This window comes from Trichomycterus rosablanca, chromosome 23 (genome assembly GCF_030014385.1).
Source record: "Trichomycterus rosablanca isolate fTriRos1 chromosome 23, fTriRos1.hap1, whole genome shotgun sequence".
Lineage (NCBI taxonomy): Eukaryota > Metazoa > Chordata > Actinopteri > Siluriformes > Trichomycteridae > Trichomycterus > Trichomycterus rosablanca.
The window spans coordinates 3441134-3465955 of record NC_086010.1 but is presented as its reverse complement, the minus strand read 5'-3'; the positions used below and the strand labels follow the sequence as shown (position 1 = coordinate 3465955).

The following is a 24822-nucleotide window of genomic DNA, read 5'->3' as shown; positions in this document are numbered from 1 at the left end:
ATATCAGGTGACATGATAACTCCTGTGATGTGAAAGAATCCACGCTGCGTGTGTGCTAGTACGTGTGACATGTGAATTATGTCTGAGTTCATCATTCGTAGCTTCTGTTATTGAGTTGATAGACATTTAACTTAGAAATATGACAGCAGGCTGCAGTTGTGTTGAATAAAGCTCATCATTCACAGCGTGCAGCGCTCGCCTTCACGTAAATTTACTCACAAAGATAAATACAAATCTTTTGGGATTTTTGCTGTTCGCTGTCTGTATGTAGCTTCTCATTTCATACCTGATGTGTAACAATGAGCTCAAACATACACGTGTTGATGTTGTACTTAATTATTAACAGGTTTGTTGAACAAACATGGTTACTTCACTATATTTGTTCTTTTATTTCATTATTTCATTAGTTTGGGCAGAATGCAGTCAGTAAAAAAATAAAATATAGAAGCGTTTACAGCTGGAGGTGTGTGTACAAGCTCATAGTCTTCACTGTAATGTTGTTAAAACCGTAACCATGTTTATCTCCCTCCAGCAGGCTGGGTTTCGTTCTCATGCCTCCTTTCACCTGACCGACCGGGCACTTCCTGCTTCTTTTCTCTTCGGCACTCGGCACATTTAAACACGGTAACACACTCCCTCAGACCTGACGTGCGTCTGAGAGGAGCCTGAGAGAACGTCTGACAGCCCGGATCTTTTATTATTATTGTTTATCAAAACAGAATGAGCTTCTCTGCTGTCCGTTAAACATGGTGGTGAATAGTAACGACCAGTGATGGTTAAAAAGCCAAAGCTCATACTTCTCTAAATTGTTTGATTATATTTATTACAGGACGGCACGGTGGCTCGGTGGGTAGCACTGTCGCCTCATAGCAAGAAGGTCCTAAGTTTGATTCCCAGGTGGAGCGGTCCGGGTCCTTTCTGTGTGGAGTTTGCATGTTCTCCCCATGTCTGTGTGGGTTTCTTCCGGGAGCTCCGGTTTCCTCCCACAGTCCAAAGACGTGCAGTCAGGTTAATTGGAGACACTGAATTACCCTATAGGTGAATGGGTGTGTGTGTGTGTGTGTGTGTGTGTGTGTGTGTATGTGTGTCTGCCCTGCAATTGACTGGCCCCCTGTCCAGGGTGTTACTGTGTGCCCTGCGCCCATTGAAAAGCTGGGATAGGCTCCAGCACCCCCGGCGACCCTAACTGGATAAGCGGTTAAGAAAGTGAGTGAGTGAGTGAGAGTAATTATAACTGCTGTGTAACTGACTGCTTTGGTACACAAACCTGCACTAAACTGCTACCTTCATCATTCCTATTATAAGAGGAATCTAATCACAATGTCTTGTATGTACACAGACGAGCCAAAACATTATGACCATCTTGCCTCCTCCCCTAAAATACGAACAGCAAGGTGACAGATGTATTAAATGTTGGCTTGATTGTGTTTACTTGTTGTAAACTTGTTAAATAAAGCAGAAATGGTCAGGCATAAAGACCTGAGTGACTCTGATAAGGACCGGACCTGCTCATGGGCAGCCGTGGTGAGTACCCACCAGTGATTCAAGGAGGAACGAGCAATGTACCGCCAACAGTGTGTTTGGCGACCGGGACTCACCGATGCCAGAGCTAACAGAACCTGAACGACTGGGCTACAGTGGAAACTGGTGAGGGGAGGAAACACAGAACAGAATAGAGTCACAGGCAAGTCCAAGGACCTTGCAAGAGAGCTCACCTAACCAATTTTTAATAATTGCATCATGCATTTATGTCAACATGGACCTAGATTGAACAGTAATGTTTCCAAAATCTAGTGGAATCCATGCATCAAGAGGTTGTGGCCATTTTGAGAGCCTAACCAAGCGTTTTTAATAAACTGTCCAGTAAATGTACAGTAGGTATACTGAAAGTTTTCAATACAGTTTATTAGCCTTTAAGCAAAATTAAGCCTTTCATCCACACACAGGGCTCGGTGGCTTGGTGGGTAGCACTGTCGACTCACAGCAAAAAAGTCCTGAGTTCGATTCCCAGGTGGAGCGGTCTGGGTCCTTTCTGTGTTGGGTTTGCATGTTCTTACCGTGTCTGTGTTGGTTTCCTCCAGGAGCTCCAGTTTCCTCCAACAGTCCAAAAACATACAGTGAGATGAATTAGAGATACAGAATTGTCCATGACTGTGTTTGACATTAAACTTGAACTGATGAATCTTGTGTAAGCAGTAACTACCGTTCCTGTCCTGAATGTAACCAAAGTGTGTAAAGTCTCAGGTTAAAATCCTAATAAATAAAATAAATAAACCCACACACATCCATCCATTAACCAAGCAGTCTGTGCAGAGGTGGGTGGATATTTTGAAGCGTCTGGTTTGAAGAACAGCTTTCAACTTGTCTTAACATGAAGTGCCTTCCTCAGACATCTGAAAGCATTGCAGGTATGTAAGGATGGTAGCATGCAGCACTGGTTCTCAATAGGGTGCCTCAGCCCACTAGGGGGCCTCAGTGAGCCTAGAAGAGTGAAAAATAATCCAATTTGATAAGACAGGAAAATCAATAGGCTGTTAGCATAGGAGAGATCTCTTGAGATGTCATATAAATCTATTTAAAACGCAAAGGTCAATGGATGGTGACTGTAAATTATCCTGATTCGGTTATAGATGCAGATCCTGGTGTAGCAGACCCAGGTGAGGAAGCTCCCACCACCAGTTCACAGTTGAAAATCATAAAGTACCCATATTTATACCTTCATCATGGATTCATCCAATTTCCAATGAGCAAGAAGAAGATATATTTGGACATCCTTGCTGAAAGTGTAAAAATGAGATCATAACCTGTATCTAGAGGGTCCCAAAAAGGTTTTTTGAACACAGGGGGGTCTAAGAAGATAAAATGTTGAGAATGTTGAGCACTGCTGTGCTATTTCTGATCAGTGCAGGTAGGAAAGCTGCATCGTTCCTGATCGTGAGATCTTTTCAGACGAGGTATCGACTGTAGACCTGATTCAGCCCCCCTCACCAAAAGCTCCGTGAGCACAGGAAGTCGGGGTGTCTGAACGTCTCGTCTTCAATTAAAAAATATGAGACGGAGCCCTGATTTGTATGCAGGCGGCATGAGAGTTCCTTGGAGAGGAGATGACAAACACGAGAGCTTTTGGCAGGAAATGCAGGTTCATGTTCAGACTTTTGTTTTCCTGCCTAGACCACCATCTGATGTTTTCATCTAACCTACTTCCAGAAATATCTTAATAGCCTCCTGTTGCTTCCACATTATAGATAAATGTTAGAGTATACAATAACTGACTGGTTAAGGGCCTTGCTCAGGGGCCCAACAGTGGCTGTGTGGCAGAGCTGGGATTCGAACTCTTAACCTTTCAGTTGATAGTCTAAAGCTCTACCCACTAGGCTACCACTGTCCCACTGCGGTCCCATTGAGCACTTAAGGGCCTTGCTCAGGGTCTCAACAGTAGCAACCTGGTGGTGATGGGACTTGAACTGGCAACCTTATAATCCCTAGTCCAGTACCTTAACCACTAATCTACAATTTACATTTTCGGGATTTAGCAGACACTTTATTCAAAGCGACTTAAAGTACTGTGACAGTATACTGTCTAAGCAATTGAGGGTTAAGGGCCTTGCTCAGGGGTCCAACAGTGACAACCTGGAAGTGGTGGGGCTTGAACCAGCGACCTTTTGATTACTACTCCAGTACCTTAACCACTAGGCTACAGCATGATACACACTGATGAATCCTGGCTTTAAAAGCCTCCTGTTTTTTGGCCCTTGAACCATCAAATAATATTTAGAAAATTTAAACGTTCCTAAAGATGTCGGGGTTTTATTGTTGTAGAGCTCACCCTGCTGACCTCTCTAATATTTATATTTACAAAATATAAACGTCCCTGAAGATATCAGATTGTTTGAGAGGTCACCCTGCTGAAACTACAAAACATTTCTACTAAAATCTTCAGCTTTTCCTCCCTTCAGCCACCCTGGAGTGCCCGGTGATACTGTAAGGTCAGAGCAGAGCGTCATTACAAATGTTGGGCTCCGTGACAGGTTAATGTACTGGACCCCCAGTTCGGGACAATTTTTCAACTCTCCGTGTCAATTTTCATGCTTTATCGCCCCTCCTGGGCCTTCTGTCTGCTCGGAGCCCTTGGAATCACCCCCATCCTTCTTTCCTTCATGACAAACCACAGTGACGTTAAAGAACTGGTGCTAACTGATTATTGGCCAGTGTTGCTGCGTCATGTTTTATTCAGACCGGCACTGGAACATACGACAGGAATTTAACACCAGCGTTCACATCCAGTCTGTTGTTCTGTTTAGAATATAAACCCCGGGAGAAAATAAGAGTAGTAAAGGATATCTGCTAGGAATCTAGTGTTATTATTATTATTTATTTATTTATTATATTATTTATTATTATTATTTCAAAAAAGCATGAGTTCCATACAAGTACAAGTAAATGTTTTGATCTGTCCTTTGCTAAATCAAGCTTTAACTGATTTCTGTCGTACCTGCATAAGAAACTAAGACAAATCGACTTGATGCCAAGTCAAAACCACTTGGCACGTTGGCATCAAAGACAACCAGAGAGCTCACAGGATTCGAAAGATGAGCACCGGCGCATTCTGTTTCGCGGTCAGCTCAGCTGTCTTTAAGAAGCATCAGCGAGATAATTAAGGGCACAGTGCCACGCTCCCCTGTGCGTTCGGCATCAGCGGGCCGTCGGCCCCCGCCGCGCTAATTTACCTGCGTGTAACCACTCTGACAGAAAAAATCCCGCACCGTGGAATCGCACTGTAGTTTCCACATGAGCTCAGCAGCTGCCCGATTAGGCTAATTAGTCATGCCCGGATAAAACGGGCGAGAGTCGGAGGACGTGTGATGGATCTGCAGTGCTTAGTATGCATTACAGGCTCTGTGCATAACATTTACTGTGCTTTATAATGCCATCGGTTACACCAGTATAAAAAAGGTTAGCTTTAATGGAAACACACACACACAAAATGCTGGAAATGAACCTTGGCTTGTAAACAGGAGCGGGATCATAAATAAGAACCGTGGCGCTGGTCCACGAGCCGCTCGTGTTTATAAAATCGAGCACCATGAATCAGGGTCCGCTGCGATCAGATTTAATGGAGAGCTTGTGGGTGGGGATCCCGGCTGACGCCCCATATGGGAAGGGTGAGCGAATGGTCTGAAATTTGTCAGCGAGGTCCTCAAACAGAACCTTGATAGGTTCATCAAGGCCGAAAGCTCAAGTCTGGCTCAACAGCTCTGCAAAACGACTTTATTAGTATGTAAAAATACACACAGATGGTTTAAGAAAGTTTGTAGACACCTTTTAGGACTTTAGGTCTTTTGTGCCCGCATGACTGTGCCACCGTGCAGCAAGCAAAGTCCCTAAAGACATGATTTGATGAGTTTTATATGCCCGGCTGGGTGCTTACACAGACAATCTTTGGCTTGTAAGGGCTGTAAGAACTGCTGCAATTTTGACATCTGCTGGCTAAACGATGGCACATGCACAATTAGACGGGGGATAATGGAGATTGGTGCGTGACTCTGTACGTGATACGGATCTCCATATGAACCCAAAACAACTTTATTAATATGTAATATACACAGAGATGCTTTAAGAAAGTTTGTAGACACTTTTTAGGACTTTAGGTCTTTTGTGCCCGCATGACTGTGCCACCGTGCAGCAAGCAAAGTCCCTAAAGACATGATTTGATGAGTTTTATATGGATTATTTAGTAAAAATGTGGATGTTTTGGGTCAGTGCTGACATCCCAAGCTTACTCAGCTCTGCTAATGCCCGGCTGGGTGCTTACACAGACAATCTTTGGCTTGTAAGGGCTGTAAGAACTGCTGCAATTACGACATCTGCTGGCTAAACGATGGCACATGCACAATTAGACGGGGGATAACAGAGATCAGTGCGTGACTCTGTGCACGATATGGATCTCCATATGAACCCACCTCGTGCAGGTGAAAAGAAGCTGTCAGTACTGCACACGTTTTGGACAGGGGTGTGTTAGTTATGAAGCTCTTCTGTCAGGAGTGGAGGTGCAGCAGTAAAGGCAGAATGCAATCGGTTAATTGGATATGACTAAATTGGAAGGAAAATTGGAGGGATGTTTTAATTATTCAATAAAAAACGTTTCACTTTAACAGCAGGCGTGTAGCTGAGGGCTAAATCATCTGCCACTGTGTTTAAATTCTACCAAAACTGCTTGGGGGCACCAGAGGAGCACAGAGGACTCATTTCAAATTAAAATGTGACCTTTAGCTAGCTGTTGTGTCTTTTATTTATCAAGATCCTCATTTTATCAAAATTTAATAACCACGAGGCCACACTCGGCTCCCTGCGTAGCCCGAGAAACTTTCTTCAAGGTACAAAAGTTCTAAAGTTCAGCAACTTCAAGCGTTGAACCCCATTACACCGTGTGCCCCATGTCTCAATCTACTAGATGTTTACTTAATCCTTGCCTCCCGAAAAGCTCCAGAGGGTTACAGTGGGGGCCCGATGCCCTCAGCAGAACACAGCAGCGGCACCGCGCATTTCAGGAAATCCAGAGCTGCACGAACACATCGGTCCAGTCTCTTATGAAGTCTTTGTTCCTGTAATGCCCTCATGGCTTCACATCCTCCTCGCATCACAGATGTTTCATACAGGCTAGCTCGCCCCCGGCGGTGCCCGCATCCAGCCTGCCAGCATCTAATGCCCGTCTGAGGTGTCATTTGTCATTACTGCCAGCTCGGCGTCCGTCGCTGGCTGGAGGCGCAGCGTGAGCAACGACAGACAGCACGGCGAGTGTCAGAGCAAAGGAGCGAGCGAGCGAGCGGCTCGGACCAGGAAACAACCTCATCTTCAGGTCACCTACAAGCTGCCGCTGCTAAAGAAGAAAAAACAATATTGATAGAAGGTGCGAAGGCTTGGAGGCTGCTGTGTGAGAAAATCAGCACCTCAAAGCCTGACTGATGTTTGGATGCCATTTGAAGACTGGAATGGAAACTTTAGGGACCCAGCTGGTGGAGGAACTGCTGATGCCAAAGCAGAAGGATTAGGGAGGGGTTCCAGGAGTAGATTTGGGCTTCATAACAGGTTATACACTGGGCCGGGTTCTACTGCTCTTTCTTTTACGCTCTTGGTCTCCTCTGGCTGATGGAAATACTCCAATATTACAGTAATCCTGAGAGAAATGTTATTTTATTTACTGTAACACTGTATATGTGTTTATAAGGTGTTTAATTAAGCATATAAGGTTTAAAACCAGCATTAGTTTCACCTTAAATCAGTGGTCCCCAACTGGTACAGGTCCGTGGGTCATTTATTACCAGGCTGCACAGACAATCACACTTTTAATAACATCCTTCTGTTCCTCTTGACACATTTGAACCTATTTCAGTCATGTGATACCGAACAATTAAGCCCACAAGCTGCTAAAATGAGCAACACAAAGCTCAGGCTTCCCACGGGTTTACCATCACTGGTTAGTAGTATTGTTATGCACATTGTGTATTTTATTATGCTCGTCATATTTCACCGGTCCATGAAATTATATCTTATTTGAAACCGGTCTGTGGTGCAAAACAGCATGGTCCTGGTACTGGTATGTCTTGATGCATGGTCAATAATAATAATCCAGGTACACAAATCCACAAAGTTGAATCAGTTCATCTGGACACAAGTTTGTTGTAGAGAAACGTTTCGTCACTCATCCAAGTGACTTCTTCAATCTGAGCTGGTGTTGAATACCCCAAACTTATATGCAGTTGATTTGCGTAACGGCCGACACCAGCCCATTGCATAACAATGGAACCGGTGATCAGGTCTATATGCATATTACAATAGCCATGTGTGCCTTTCACATATGATTGGGGTATAGCTGCAATCACAGTGTTGTAAGATGGTGAGATGTTCTCTACAACAAACTTGTGTCCCAGGTGGTGCAGCGAGATATTCCGCTGACGCACCAGCACCGAGTTTCTGAACTCCCGGGTTCGAGGCTCTGTGTTGCCACTGGTCGGCTGGGCGCCGTCTGGCGGGCATAATTGGCAGTGCCCGCGGCAGATACTAATTGGCCACCGTATCTACAGGGTGGGGACCGAACTATATGAGACGTACGTGCAGGAAGCACGGACGAGAAGAGGAGGGCTGTAAACGTGTAAAGAAGGCGTGAGCAGCGACGTGCTCTCCTTGGATGCAAAATTTGGTATCTCTCAGTAGCGGAAGACAAATTGGATGCGCTAAATTGGGAGAAAAATGCATAAATAAAAAAATAAAAAAATAAAAAACTTGTGTCCAGATGAACTGATTCAACTTTGTGGAGTCCTGATATGTATTTAATAATAAAACCACTTGGGATCAAATGTATATGGCGATTAAAAAAATTCCAGACTGTAGATGTTCAAGTTTAAGACAGCATGAGGGAAAATAAATACAAAAAATGATATAACGTTTGCTGAAGTAATGCAAGCCAGCCTTTGGTATTGGTTGGGGTGATATAAAGCACACCTCAGCTGGACTCATAGTGAAATAAATAGTGAAAATGCATTTTCTAAAGTACAGCGGTACCTTGTAACTCGAAATCTTTAAAACTCGACGCCCTTCATTGACAAATTTGTACACTTAAACTCGACGTGTGTACTCAACGTGTGTATACTAAACTCGACGTGTGTACTCGACGTGTGTACTTGACGTGTGTATTTTTAAACTCGACGTGTGTATACTAAACTCGACGTGTGTATACTAAACTCGACGTGTGTACTCGACGTGTGTACTTGACGTGTGTACTTGACGTGTGTATTTTTAAACTCGACGTGTGTATACTAAACTCGACGTGTGTACTCGATGTGTGTACTCGACGTGTGTACTCGACGTGTGTACTTGACGTGTGTATTTTTAAACTCGACGTGTGTATACTAAACTCGACGTGTGTATCCTTAAACTTGACGTGCGACTGCCGTTTTGCTCAGCACTCGGCTTGAGCAAATATGAGACGAATCTGCATTAGTGTGGAATAAGCGTCAGATCCAGTGTTAAAGCTCCACATGTATCTGTGTTTATCTGTATTTTCCTCCCTGTTTTACTTTTAAACTTGTGTTACAGCTCGAGCTTCTGAGAAATTGTGAGAATCAGAATCAGCTTCTCCCAGAGTCTAAAAGGCTTATCGTTTAAAAAAAAAGCTTAATGTGACAATGTATTAAAAGAAGGAGACAGGAGCACTAAACTTCTCTTCATTATTACTGCTCATAAGTTCTCCTCACTAGTGAAATTCCTTGCTTGTTTCAGTACAATAAGTCACGTTAAGCTTTGTGCACCACCGTCACACTCCATAGGAAATAACAGCACAGCAGTGCAAAAGCTATTGTGCCACTTCTTATGTGAATGAACCGTTACTGAACGGAACACAGTATTCCAAGATCAAGTATCTCCATGATTAAGAAGCATAATGAAACAATAACTGTTTTTCGATTGTATTTCAGTGTGTTTATATTATATTTGTGTTATTTTTAGTATATACGAGTCAAAAACAACCCCATTATTATTTTACATGAGCCCAAAATATATGCAGTTCCATGGGACCATTAACAGGTTTCCCAAACATCCTTATGGGAAAAAATACCTTGAAACTCAACGTCTTTCAAACTCGACGCCACTCCAAGAATCAACTGGCGTTTAGTTTCAAGGTACCGCTGTAATGGCTGTCAGGTTTGGGAATCTAACAGTGGAAGTCGTACATGGACTCTGGTAGGCCTGTTCCATTTGCACCCAGCTGGGACAGATGTGAAGAACTGGCACAGATTGTGGAGAACGTATTACAGACGTTGGGACGTGACCAGGAAATGAAACGGAGCTCACAAGATCTAAACAAAGCTGAAGAAGCCAAGGAAAGAAGTTACACAAGGTGCACAGAGCCCGACTTCCCTGGTCATGTTTTGTGTCCCTGAGGGTTCCCTAGTGCCACTTATCCTAAAGAGCTAATGGAACGCCTGCAGGAAGCATCGTTCATCATTCCGGAGGGTTCATTCTTCAGGTAGAGATGAAAGGCGTACGGCAGTAAGTCATGACGACCAATCATAGTGGAGCGATTCCCTGCATTGCGGTTGGAAAACTGTGTCCTAATGTGGGCTGAGACCCTCCAGAACTCTAAATAAAATGCTTAGAACTAATTCCTACTCCTGTAGCACCAAGAAAACCGATCAGGACCTTGATCAAGCAGCCACAATGTAGTTTAATACCAGTACCCACATCCTAATTGAATACGATGTTATTCTGAACAGAATAAACCCTCACAGAGAAGTTTTAATATCACGAGCTGCATTTCTAACACGCTCCCGATTCTAATAACGCTGGTCCGCACAGCGCTCGCGTGTTTTCAATTTCTATTTAATTAGCTCTGTGAATCGCACAGTTCGGGCGTTTCGGTTTCTCGCCGCTTCGTGGTGGCCCCAGAAAAAGCCGCATCTCCCCATAAAACGATCGTCTCAGAAAGAGAGAGTGAATGATAAAGTGGCCTGATTTTCATAATAAAGATATTAAAATGGATCTTGGGAAATCTCTTGTGCGGCTTCTTTTCTCCATTAGTGATGAACAATGCCGAGGCTTCTCTGAGTCATCGCTGCAATGGCACAACAGAACGAACCTTTCAAAACATTTATAACTCGCTCATAACGACTCCCTGTCTCTCTCTTCCTCTCTATTATATCAACACGTGCTTAGAAAATTATTTCTGCACTACACCGGTACTTTATTATTAATTTACTGGTGTAGAAAGTTCTATTATTCAGTTAACTTCTGACATGACTTCCTAATTCTTTGTTAGTAATTTTGATTGACTACAGCTGGTGACTTCTCTGTGCCCATGTAAATAGGGTCCAAGTCCATGAAGCAGAACTTTTTATTCAGTATAACTCTGGATCTTAAACTGGTTTCGTTCATGGTTCTTAGAACTTTGGTCTATTTAGAGAACCAGCCACGTTTGAACCAGGTTTTTCCCCCTAAAACTGGGTAGTATTCAATTACCCTGATTGCGTTACGCTTCACCTTCACCGATACAACCCTCCACTGCTGACTGAGGAGCACCCCAACTGACACACGCCCCATCAGCCTTGTGTACGGAGAGCCACACCCTGATCAGCATTATTCCCCAACTCTGTGCAGGCGCCATCAATCAGCCAGCAGATGTCGTAATTGCACCAGTTTTGAGGAACCCGTGCTAGCAGGTTTAAATAACCTGAGGCTAACTGTGTTAGCTTAGTAAGCTAAAACTGCAGAGACTAAGTTGAGCGTCTTAATAATCTGCCTCATGAGTTCGATGTCTTATTAGAATCCTCTCTACTGAGGCAGCTGATCAGGTAGGTAGGAGGCAGCAAGGCAGCTCACTAGGTTTTCAGACAGACCCTTTGTCCACAGTCAAGCAAGTTTTACATCTTACTTAGCTTAGAGGTCTCACAGCAACAATGTACTGTCATCGTACTGTAAGTCGCTGTGGATAAAGACGTCCGCTAAATGTTACCTGAGGCTTTTTGATTGGTGCAGTCAAACTAGCTCTATTATTCTGCAAAAAGTAAAATATTTGGTTCTAAAAAGGAAGTGCAAACAGTTATGAAGTTAAAAAGAGCATTATTCCTAAAAGGGCGACGGACGTTTGACAGCTTTGTGTTGTTTCTTTATCTTTAAATGCTTCAGTATGACATGTATACAGTAACGGCCAATTTAACAAGGGGGGCAATTACTTTCTCACAGCGTTTTAACCGAAGCACGTCCGAGGGAGGACAGTTTCCTCTCTAACTTTAATTTCAGCTGCGACTGTGGCAAGATAAATGCTCTAATATTGCGCTGAATGGGTGCCTCTACGTTATTTTAATGGGTGCTACACTCTCGCTGGTTCCTCCCATCCGTTCCGTAGTTTAATGAAAGAACTGGAGGATGTGCCGTGAACTCCGTCACCTCAATCAGAAACCTGCGTTTCCATTTCTGCACAAGTTCTTTATTGAGGCGTTTCAGTCTGTTTCCGACCGACACAAGGTCTGATAACCGGACTCCTCACAGGCTGATTTATTTATTTCATTATTATTTTTGTTTATCCAGAGCAAAGTCAGAGCAACACCCGAAACAGAATTGGATCTTTTCTAGCCTGAGGATATTCAGTTTGGTTTCTGTTTACGGGCGGTCCTGGTTCCTGCAGTAACACTAATCACGAGTTCACTGTTGAAATGTCTGTCTACTAACATCATGTTATCGCTGCACATTCATACTGAAAATGTCCCTTTCTACCACATCCTGAAGGTGCCAGATTCAGATCTCCTGACTAGGGGGGCAATTGAAATATGCTATCCAGTTTGGGATGGCTTGTGCTTTGGGACATGGTGCTGGAGATGGTAAATAGTGGATGGAATCTGCATTAGTGTGGAATAAGCGTCAGATCCAGTGTTAAAGCTCCACATGTATCTGTGTTTATCTGTATTTTCCTCCCTGTTTTACTTTTAAACTTGTGTTACAGCTCGAGCTTCTGAGAAATTGTGAGAATCAATACCCAAACAATACCCAAACAGGCTGTGGCCATTCAAAAAACATTGAAATTCCTCTAAACAGACAAAGTATTTTTGTTTGTGTTTTTTAGTCTTCAGCTGTTCTTGACTGATGTGGAACCTGATGTAAAACCTGATGTGAAACCTGATGTCAAACCTGATGTGGTCTCCTGCTGTTGTAGCCCATCATCCGCCTCAGGGTTTGACCGTGTTGTGTGTTCTGGAATGCTTTTCTGCTCGCCCCAGTTATAAAAGAGTGCTTAATTGAGTTCTGCTAGCCTTCCTGTTAGCCTGACCCTGGCCAATCTCAATCTGACCTCTCAGTAACAAGGTATTTCTGCCCAGTGAACCAGGTTTATTTTGTTTCACATTATTTCCTGTGACGTCAGGGCCCGTCTGTCCGTCCATCCATCCATCCATCTGTCTGTCTATCTATTTATATTTCTAATCTGTCTGTTTGTCTATCTGTCTGTCCATCTATCTAAACAGTCCAATTGCATTCTGTTGTCTATCTATCTATCTGTCTGTCTGTCTATCTATCTATTTATCTGTCCACCCATCCATCTAAACAGTTTAATTGCATTCTGTTGTCTATCTGTCTGTCTGTCTATCTATCTGTCTGTCTATCTATATATCTGTCTATCTATCTATTTATCTGTCTATCGGTCTGTCTGTCTGTCTAAATCTATATATCTGTCTATCCATCCATCTATCTAAACAGTCCAACTGCATTCTGTTGTCTGTCTATCTATCCATCTGTCTGTCTGTTTATCTATCTGTCTATCTATATCTGTCTGTCTGTCTAAATCTATCTGTCTGTCTGTATTTATCTATCTGTCTGTCTAAACAGTCCAATTGCATTCTGTTGTCTATCTGTCTATCTGTCTGTCTATCTATCTATTTATCTGTCTATCTAACAGTCCGGTTGTATTCTGTTGTAAACATGTTTTTTATGTATCTCTACATTTCTGTTGTTGTGTTTTATAAAACAGCTCCCTCTGGGAGAACCTTTCTCTGCTACGTGACTCGGCTGGTTTGCTTTGAGCTGGAGGTCCGGGTGAAGGCCGTCGGAGGAAGGAGTAATCTCTGCTCTGGAAACTGGAGGAGAATTTATTTCTGCATCCCCGCGGAAAGCGATGTGAAACCGCTGACAGTTTAAAGTGAATTTACTGCCCCTCTCGCCCTTGAAAGATTTTCTCTGAACCCCCAAGGTTAAACGAGAAACATTTAATGGAAATCTGAGTTTCTGCATCCTAGACCTGAACACATTCGTGTGTACGGAGTGACGGGCTTGTTAATAAGCTGTTCGGTGAGAAGAAGGGACTGGGTTCCGTTCCCCTGTGTGGAGTTTGCATGTTCTCCACATGTCTGCATGGATTTATTCCCACAGTCCAAAGACGAGCAGTCAGGTTAAATGGAGGGTAAGTAAGTCTGTCCTGTGATGGACTGGCCTGTCCGGGGTGTTTCCTTTGCCTCTCACCCAGTGAATCAGACCCACTGCGACCCTGACCAGGATAAATCAGTGGTAAAACAGACAATGAATGAATGATGGGCTGGAAAATTATGTTAAATCAGACCAAACACTGAACACGAATGTATTTTTATGGTCCCGGTGTAGGAAAGTTTCCATTTCTGAGGTTGAGCTCTTGTGAGAAGCTTTGTCAGATCACACAGAGGTCAGTCTATTATAATAGCATTCGTTTTTGAAATGGGACGTCCACTTTTGGCCATATCGTGTACGTTGTCTCCGTGCATAAACCAGGATGCTCCTCTGATGGCAGGTGTTTGTGATAACGGAGGATTTAATTAGCATGTTGATTTAGGGATTCTGAGCTTCAGGATTACGTGGGTTGAAAATGAATAAATGTTTTTCCTGCATAATTAAAAGACAAATGATGAGATTGTAATCTGCATATTAATTCTCCCTCACTCTGAACTCATTGTACACTTTGCTGCAAAACCTGTTTTTCAAAAAGCAAATCCTTTAATCGGCAAATCGGCCCGCATTCCTGCTGAAGCGATGATGTTTATTTCAATTCTGAGGATTTACACCTTCTTTTATTATTCTATTTACTACTGATGTCACCAGTTTTCCACTTCACATTTCAATTTAGTCGTATCCAGTTACCTAATCGTATTACCCCTCGACTGCAACAGACAGGCAGACCTCCACTCCTGACTTAGGAGGGCTGTAATTTACACCGCTTTTGATCATCTGCACCAGGCGGGTTCATATGGAGATCACACACCGATCTCCTTTATCCATCAGTCTCAGTCCAGGTCTCATTGATCAGCCAGCAGGGGTCGTAACTGCAGCAGTTATGAGGAACGCTTACAGCCCTCCCACCCCAGACCTAATAAAGGTATTTAAGTGGTTTGATGAGCACCTGTATGAACTCAATTTTTCTCAATGTCACATCTCACAGCAAGAAGGTCCTGAGTTTGAATCCCAGGTGCAATCCAGGTCTATTCTGTGTGAAGTTTGCATGTCCTCCCCAGGTCTGTGTGGGTTTCCTCCAGGAGCTTTAGGTTCCTTCCACAGTCCATCATCACTGAAGACTCTTAATGTGGCTCTCCTTCGTAATGGGAACGGTCACGGTCAGCTGACCAAATACTTTTGGCCATGTAATGTAGATTGTATGGAAATTCTACATGGCACCAGGACTGGAGGTTGGACTTGTTGTACACTAAACTGGTACATTAAGTTACAGGTTCCCACCATATGGCTGCATCATACATCCAATTCCCTCTAAGCTGCCCACTGATCTATAAACAAAGTCCTGCTGACATTGTGTCGGCGTTCACGTCTCTATGAAGCATCTGGCGTACATGATTTATGAACGCCGTTTCCCAGCTCATCAGTCATCCGATCCCACCGCGGGGCTGCCGTATGAGCCGAGCCCATGTTCCCGGACTGATAAGCTCCCTCATCGCCAATCGTACAGCAGTCGTAATTAGTCGCCGCTACAGAGATGAGCTAAGAGTCTCTCCATCATCGTTTCCAACGGAGGATGGCATTTATGGTGCGAGAGCAGCACTGACACGCAGTAAACCAGCGCGAGAGCTCAGCACCGCCCGCCAAAACCAGAAAACATCATCGTTTATGACTGAAACTAATCTGACAGGTTTATTAAGAAGCACCCGGAGTATCCCGTGTATCTTTAAAGTATTTTAACCATGACGATTATATATTGTTAGCAGGACGGTACCCAATACGACAATTATTATTTTACATCCTGTTCCTGGAAACACTGAGCGGAGGTCAGGGTGACAACCCAAGTTTCAAGTACATCCCGCCCCCTTCTTAGAAATAGCCAGTCAGGTTTGTGTAGCTTTCTCAAAGATGAAACGTGTTCCAGATTTGGTCACGTTCATGAGGTTATATGGGAAGGTAAGGGCGGCACAGTGGGTAGCACAGCAAGAAGGTCCTGAGTTCGACTCCCAGGTCGGGAATTTGCATGTTCTCCAGAAGCTCCCACAGTACAAAGACATGCAAGTGAGGTGAACTGGAAATGCAAAATTATCCATGACTGTGTTTGACGTTAAACTTGCACTGATAACTACCTGTCCTGTCATGAATGTAACCAAAGTGTGTAAAACATGACGTTAAAATCCTAATAAATAAAAAAAATAGCAAATGGATCAAAAAGAGCATGTAATCGCTATTCTGTCAGCAAAACATTAGCTGTTGAGTTTAGTCTTTCAGAAACACAACGTATGCATTGATTTTAAACGTTAAAGAACGACTTACATACATACATTAATATTTGATGTCTTGGTGCTTCTACCATCTTAGAAATATATCCAAAATCAAGGGTCTAGAGAAGCTCATCTATGCTTTTATTTCCAGTAGGGTGGACTATTGTAATGGTCTCTTAACTGGACTTCCCAAAAAGACCATTAAACACCATTAAAGCACTTTGAATTGCCACCGTGTATGAAAGGTGCTATACAAATAAACTTGCCTTGATAACGTTTACGTCACAACTTCGATGTTCATGTGGTGCCTCCTGGTGGGAAACTCGATATTCCCATAAATCTGACACCACTTGACAGCAGTGCAACTTTAGTGCAACTCCGCTGTGTCTCATCCATCCCTCTCATGTTCTCTACTTTCCAAACATGTTCAAATCTACGATGTTTGTTTTGTTTTTATTTCAGGTCGACGTCAAGCATCAAACATTAACATGCAGGTACCGCGTGGACGGAAAGCCAATACAAAAAAAAAAGTAGTTTTTTATAAATCTAATCTGAGTATTTCATGAGTATATCATTTGTATTAGTGCAGGACGAGCCGAACACTGATTTAAACAGCACGACCAATCACGTCAGGCCGAGCGGCTGTGTAGCGTGCAGCGCTCAGCAATACAATTTCTCCAGGAGCTGATCAGTCTTCGATTGTCTCCAGCATGTTTTAAATTCTCAACAATCAGTCATGGGGTGGCACTACCCAACGACTGGCTGCAAGCCCAGAGATTAGAAACGGTCAATAATGGAGTGAGAAAATGCTGTGTTCCAAATACCCCGGTATTTATAAATAAATCGTTTCTCAATGAAGTCTGGTTACAGTCAGCGTATCAGGGTTTGAGAAACTTTGAGTCTCTCAGCTGACCTATGCAGTTCTTGGTATACCTATACCTACTGTACCTATACAGTGCAGTCGAGATCAGGCCAGTCTCTTCTGCTCCTCGTGTCTCCTCCACACACAAATGAGCTTTTTTCTTTTTGTAATATTTCAGCTGCATGTATTTATGTATTTATTAGGATTTTAACGTCATGTTTTACACACTTTGGTTACATTCATGACAGGACAGGTAGTTACTGCTTACACAAGATTCATCAGTTTAAGTGTTTAAGATCAAACACAGTTATGGACAATTTTTTTGTATCTCTAATTAACCTGACTGCACGTCTTTGTACTGTAGGAAGAAACCGGAGCTCCCGGAGGAAACCCATGCAAACTCCACACAGAAAAGACCCGAAGTGCTCCACCTGGAAATCGAAACCGAATACAGTAGCACTAAAACTGCGCTGATATGAAACTGTGACGTATTCGGTTCTCTGTGGAAAAGAATTTGGATTAGTGTGTGTGCACCCCTCGTTCGGAGTGAACGTTTCATTTAAATGTGTTAAGTACTTATTCCTCCGACTGCACCTCAGCTGCTGTTCTCCTGCAGTGCCTGCACCATAAACAGCTTGCCCAGGTTCTGAGAGGTGAACTCCTTCACGTTCTGACAGTAGTTGTTGATTTGGCCTGTGAATGTAAAACAAAACACACAAGCAAATGTCACTTATAATGGAGTTTGTTTAGCGGTGTTATTTTTGGAGAACAAATGAGAAAACAGATGAGTTTATTATTAAAGGAAATTAAATAAGGTCGCCACTCGATCTGTTCAGATGTATGTATTCTTGTAACCGGCCTTTTATTTATTGATTCAGATATTTTACGCTGTATTTACACAGTCATTACATTTGTGATTAAAAATGTTCCTTATAGTCTTTGGTATTGCAATAGATTGACGTATTTAGGACATTCAGCTAGTACATCTTTTATAGAAATGGGTATAGGGCAAGTAACCTGCCTTTTCTTGAAGTCAATGGGCTACACATGCTTGAAAGTAACATAACATTAAAACCACCTCCTTGTTTCTACACTCACTGTCTACTTTATTAGCTCCACTTACCATATAGAAGCACTTTGTAGTTCTACAATTACTGACTGTAGTCCATCTGTTTCTCTACATGCTTTACATACTCTCCCAGGACCACCACAGAGCAGGTATTATTTAGGTGATGGATCATTCTCAGCACTGCAGTGACACTGACATGGTGGTGGTGTGTTAGTGTGTGTTGTGCTGGTATGAGTGGATCAGACACAGCAGCGCTGCTGGAGTTTTTAAACACCTCACTTCCCTGCTGGACTGAGAATAGTCCACCAACCAAAAACATCCAGCCAACAGCGCCCCGTGGGCAGCGTCCTGTGACCACTGATGAAGGTCTAGAAGATGAGCAACTCAAACAGCAGCAATAGAAGAACGATCATGTCTGACTTTATATCTACAAGGTGGACCAACTAGGTAGGAGTGTCTAATAGAGTGGACAGTGAGTGGACACGGTATTTAAAAACTCCAGCAGCGCTGCTGTGTCTGATCCACTCATACCAGCACAACACACACTAACACACCACCACCACGTCATTGGGTCCTGACCATTAAAGAACAGAGTGAAAGCAGGTTAAAGTATGCAGAGAAACAGATGGACTACAGGCTGTAATTGTAGAACTACAACGTGCTCCTATATGGTAAGTGTAATGTTATGGCTGATCAGTGTATATTAGAAGGACCTGCATGGACCTGATTGTCCAATATCCTTGTTGAAAGGTTCACTTTTCAGTGCACTCTTAATACCGATCCCAAGCCCAGATAGAAATAGGAGGGTTGCATCAGGAAGGGCATCCGGTGTAAAAAACGTGCCAAGTCTGGTATGTGTGAATGTCAAAGCAGGGGCTACTGTGACCTGTTTGTGTGTTTAATACATCTGATCATCTATTGGGGATTTTGGGGTGGTGGGGGATGGGACGGAAAAAAGAAGAATTGTAAAATTGACTAAAATTCCCAGATTGGCGTATAATAAAAGTCCTGTACATGTGAGTAAAATTTTTTGATTTAAACTGTACAGGGAAACGTACAGGTTCTAAAGTGCAAACGGGTACCAGGAGGCTTGTAATAATAAAATATGACAAATCTCAATGTACTGCGCAAACCTGTTCAGTCATACTCGTTTTGTCGGAACTGAAAGAGCCATTACATAATGAGCTATTAAACTTCTGCTCTGCTGACTGTTCGGTAATTAGTCCGATCTCGACACGGAAACCTATCCACTTCCTCTCTCCCCGCTGGATGTGTGCAGATGGGGAAATCAATGAGTATGGGAGGATAAAGGGAATTTAATTGGTTCTGAATGGCTGCGATTGCCCCCTCAGGCACCTGCGATGAGGAGGGTGTCCATGCGTGGAGGAGGCGGCGGCGGTTTGAACATCTTGCTGATGTCCTCCTCGGGCAGCGGCGGCTCTCCACGACTTTGGCGCTGAGCGTTCTCCTGCTGTCGCCTCTGCGAGTACTGCGCACAGGGAAACACACCAGCACGACAAAGTGAGATGGATGACTGGAGGAGAACTGGAATAAATACTGGGCAAAAAAGCATGACTATAAAACCATCTGGTATACAAGCTGTACACTAAAATACAGAAACACTATCAAGTACAGTAAGTAATAAAATGCCAGTTTGGGTATTTTTTATGTCCGATTTTAGCCACAAGTCAGTCAGAGCCTGTGTTTAAAGCACCACTTACTGAACATGACACACTCCAACCGGAAAAATGACAAGAGAGGCTATTACAGTGATATGAAACAGGAAGCCTCTCTTACTGGGATCTACTGTAGCCTTAAAATACACAAACATACAACAGGGGTGCACAGCTTTAATCCTGTTCACAATCCACCAAAATTTAGGTATTTTTTAGGCATAGGTAATTAATCAGCAGGGCATATCCAGTCCCCCTTTCTGCATAATCAAACTGGACAGTTTTATACGACATGCTACAGTAAGATTGTCCTTTTTTGTGCTGGTCTGTGATCCTCCTCAGACAGAGAAACTGGATGTACGCAAATTTGGATAAAGCAAAAAAAAAGGGGGTAAAAATTAAATTAAGATAGGACTGGATCTGTAATTTTAATAATTTTAAATAATTGTGTGTATCAAGTACCAGCCCTTCATATGTGATACTGATCCCTTTGTGAAGTTGCCTAGCGCAGGTGAAAAGAAGCGGTTGGCTAATGCACACATGTAAGAGGGGTCTCGGCCAGGGTCAGGGTCTGCGACATAAGTGGATATGACTAGATTGAGGAAAAAAATATGCATACAATAAGGGTAAATGGATATGACTAAATTGTTACTGGTAACTGAATATGACTAGATTGGGGGGGAATGCATATAATAAGGGTAACTGGATATGACTAAATTGGGGGAAAAGGAAAAATGCAGATAATAAGGGTAACTGGATATGACTAAATTTGTAACTGTTAACTGAATATGACTAGACTCTATTTATCTATTAATTCATCTATTAATCTATTAATTCCCAGATTTCCCAGTGTGACTTGTGCTATTGCTGAGTAAAACTGAGGGACATGATTCAGCCCTGACGGGGGACGTTGATGCTGTATGATGGCAAATGGTGATTGATGTGCCATGTATGATTCCCGGGGGGGGGGGGGGGGGTGACCGGTGTCTGAGGATTTCACTGGGCTTTATTTAAAAAGCTTTGGGGCGACCTAAATGGAGGCCGAGTCTGGAATTTAAGATGTTTAAAGCTTTAATCTTTTCAAAGGATTTTGCCACCAGACAGACGACCCATAAAAAAAGAAGCAGACGAGACGCTGTGTTTAAACCCTGAGCTAAACTAATCTGCGATTTGATTTAAATGATTTTATTTTGTTGAATTGTGACCTCTTGAGCTGTGCTGAGGTCTTTAATCCAAACAGCCTGGAAAATGTCTTAGAAATGGACTACATGGCTAAAAGTATGTGGACACCTGACTGTTAGCTTGTTGGATGCTTTATACACATACACCTTTTTGTACTTTTGTTTGGTTATGCTTCCAACTTTGTGGCAAAAGCTGACCATCCAATGTATTTATTTATTCATTTATTAGGATTTAAACATCATGTTTTACACACTTTATTTACATTCATGACAAAAACGGCCATTACTCTTCGCCCAAGATTAATCAGTTCACAAGTTTAGTGTTGAATACAATCATGGACAATTTTGTATCTCCAATTCACCTCACTTGCACATTGAAAGGAAACCCACACAGACTCAAGGAGAACATGCAAACTCTAGACAGAATGGACCTGAACTGCTCCACCTGAGGATCGAACCCAGGACTTTCTTGCTGTGAGACAACAGTGCTACCCAGCGAGCCACCGTGCCGCCCGACCATCTAATTCATGACCTCACTTAATGCACAGGGGCACAACCATGCTGGAACAGATGAGGACCTTCCCTATACTGTGGAAGCCCTTCTGTAAGTCGCTCTGGATAAGAGCGTCTGCTAAATGCTGAAAATGTGAATGTAAATGTACATTTTATTGTATAGAATTGGTTTAATGCTCCTGTAAGCAATGGGTGCGGCTGAAACACCTGAACTTCATAATTACAGAAGGTGTCCCAATACTTTTGACCTTATAGTGTAAGATACAGTGAGAAAGCGAGAAGAAACAGCGAGAGAAACCAACACAAAGAGATAAAAGGAAACGGTGCTGTCATGGAAACTGAGATGCGACTCTATAATATCTTCATAAGCGTCTGTGTGACGTTGATCAGTTTTGCCCGTTACTGCCGTTTGTAAGCTGCAGAATAAGAATGTGTGCAGGCTTTTAGGCATCTGCACATACAGTCAGTGATCAGCATCACTTTCTGATACTGTACATCTGATACTGTGACCTGCACTATCCGAGAGGAACTATGCATACGAGGCAGAGCGACAAAACAGTCATGAGTGCAGATTTTCTCTCGCTCGATTTGTAAAGTGTGAATAGAGCTGGTATTATAGGTGGAGCTGACGTCTAACGCACCAGACAGTTACTGCAGAGACCCAGAATCGAGTCTAAGCAATGCCAAACACACAGCGACCCGCCTGCACAACAGCAGGATGCTGACACAAGAGGCAGAGTAATACAAAGAGCATAGCGTGTTACTTCGTATGTGTGTAGGCAGTGCCCAATGTGTTAGAGAAAACACGCAGCATTGCACCTCATCATTCTACCATACATTGTACAAACCCAAATCAGAAAAAGTTGGGATGGTATGGAAAAAGCAAATAATAAAAAACACATTTACTTTGACTTTTATTTCATGTCAGACAGGATGAACCTGAGATATTTCATGTTTTATCTGCTCAACTTCATTTCATTTATTAATAAACATCCATTCCTGCATTTCAGGTCTGCAACACATTCCAAAAAAAGTTGGGACAGGGGCAATTTAGGCCTAGTAATGAGGTGAAAAAACTAAATAATGATGCGATTTTAAACAGGTGATGTCAACAGGTGATTACAATCATGGTTTGGTACAAAAGCAGCATCCAGGAAAGGCGGAGTCTCTGATGAGCATGTAAGGAACACTGCATTTTTATTTTATTTGCATTTTCCATACTGTCCCAACTTTTTCTGATTTGGGGTTGTATTATTCTGGTATTGTATGCTTCAAAATGCAGATTATTATCCCAAAATTATATGAAGTCCAACGTCGAATTTGGCCTCCTGACTGCATTCTTGTTACGTACCATGACGCTACAAATTGTTTTTCTTAATCATTCGTAATCAGCCTAAATAATATTTAATTAAATCTAATTTTCTGTCCTTTTAGAGGTCAACCGGCATCAGTGCAGACATTTATTTATTTATTAGGATTTTAACGTCATGTTTTGCACAGGACAGGTAGTTACTGGTTACACACGATTCATCAGTTCAAGTCTTTGGAATATAGGAGGAAACCGGAGCACCTGGCAGAAACCCAAGCAGACACGGGGAGAACATGCAAACTCCACACAAAAAGGACCTGGACTGCTCTACTTGGGAAGTGATTTCAGGCAACAGTGCTACCCACCGAGCCACCGTGCTGCCCCATTACGGATATAACTGGCTAATTATTCCCCCATTCCTCATTCACCCGGGTTTGGACGGATGACTGAAACAATCTAGCCACTGGGAGGCGCAATTGTCAATGTTCTCTCAGTGCCGGTCCCAAGCACGGATAAAATAAGAATGGTTGCATCCTAAAGAACCTCCAGCGTAAAAGCTCTACCAAGTTTGGTGTGCAGTTTAGATCTAATGTGACGACCCCATATATATATATACGTATATACAGTATATATATATATACAGTGTATCACAAAAGTGAGTACACCCCTCACATTTCTGCAAATATCTTATTATATCTTTTCATGGGACAACACTATAGACATGAAACTTAGAGTAGTCAGTGTACAACTTGTATAGCAGTGTAGATTTACTGTCTTCAGAAAATAACTCAACACACAGCCATTAATGTCTAAATAGCTGGCAACATAAGTGAGTACACCCCACAGTGAACATGTCCAAATTGTGCCCAAATGTGTCGTTGTCCCTCCCTGGTGTCATGTGTCAAGGTCCCAGGTGTAAATGGGGAGCAGAGCTGTTAAATTTGGTGTTTTGGGTACAATTCTCTCATACTGGCCACTGGATATTCAACATGGCACCTCATGGCAAAGAACTCTCTGAGGATGTGAGAAATAGAATTGTTGCTCTCCACAAAGATGGCCTGGGCTATAAGAAGATTGCTAACACCCTGAAACTGAGCTACAGCATGGTGGCCAAGGTCATACAACGGTTTTCCAGGACAGGTTCCACTCGGAACAGGCTTCGCCAGGGTCGACCAAAGAAGTTGAGTCCACGTGTTCGGCGTCATATCCAGAGGTTGGCTTTAAAAAATAGTTACATGAGTGCTGCCAACATTGCTGCAGAGGTTGAAGACGTGGGAGGTCAGCCTGTCAGTGCTCAGACCATACGCCGCACACTGCATCAACTCGGTCTGCATGGTCGTCATCCCAGAAGGAAGCTGACGCACAAGAAAGCCCGCAAACAGTTTGCTGAAGACAAGCAGTCCAAGAACATGGATTACTGGAATGCCCTGTGGTCTGACGAGACCAAGATAAACTTGTTTGGCTCAGATGGTGTCCAGCATGTGTGGCGGCGCCCTGGTGAGAAGTACCAAGACAACTGTATCTTGCCTACAGTCAAGCATGGTGGTGGTAGCATCATGGTCTTGGGCTGCATGAGTGTTGCTGGCACTGGGGAGCTGCAGTTCATTGAGGGAACCATGAATTCCAACATGTACTGTGACATTCTGAAACAGAGCATGATCCCCTCCCTTCGAAAACTGGGCCTCATGGCAGTTTTCCAACAGGATAACGACCCCAAACACAACCTCCAAGATGACAACTGCCTTGCTGAGGAAGCTGAAGGTAAAGGTGATGGACTAAACCCAATTGAGCACCTGTGGCGCATCCTCAAGTGGAAGGTGGAGGAGTTCAAGGTGTCTAACATCCACCAGCTCCGTGATGTCATCATGGAGGAGTGGAAGAGGATTCCAGTAGCAACCTGTGCAGCTCTGGTGAATTCCATGCCCAGGAGGGTTAAGGCAGTGCTGGATAATAATGGTGGTCACACAAAATATTGACACTTTGGGCACAATTTGGACA

General features: G+C 43.1%; 1 protein-coding gene across 1 annotated transcript in view; it reads right to left on the bottom strand.

Moving 5' to 3' along the window:
- Window positions 1–17674: 17674 nt before the first annotated feature.
- The window catches only part of rad21a (RAD21 cohesin complex component a), a 70540-nt gene continuing 63392 nt past the window's right edge, over window positions 17675–24822 (bottom strand). Inside the window, 2 exon segments of the mRNA XM_062985486.1 lie at window positions 17675–17772; window positions 19505–19637. Coding sequence (XP_062841556.1) covers window positions 17675–17772; window positions 19505–19637 — 231 coding nt within the window.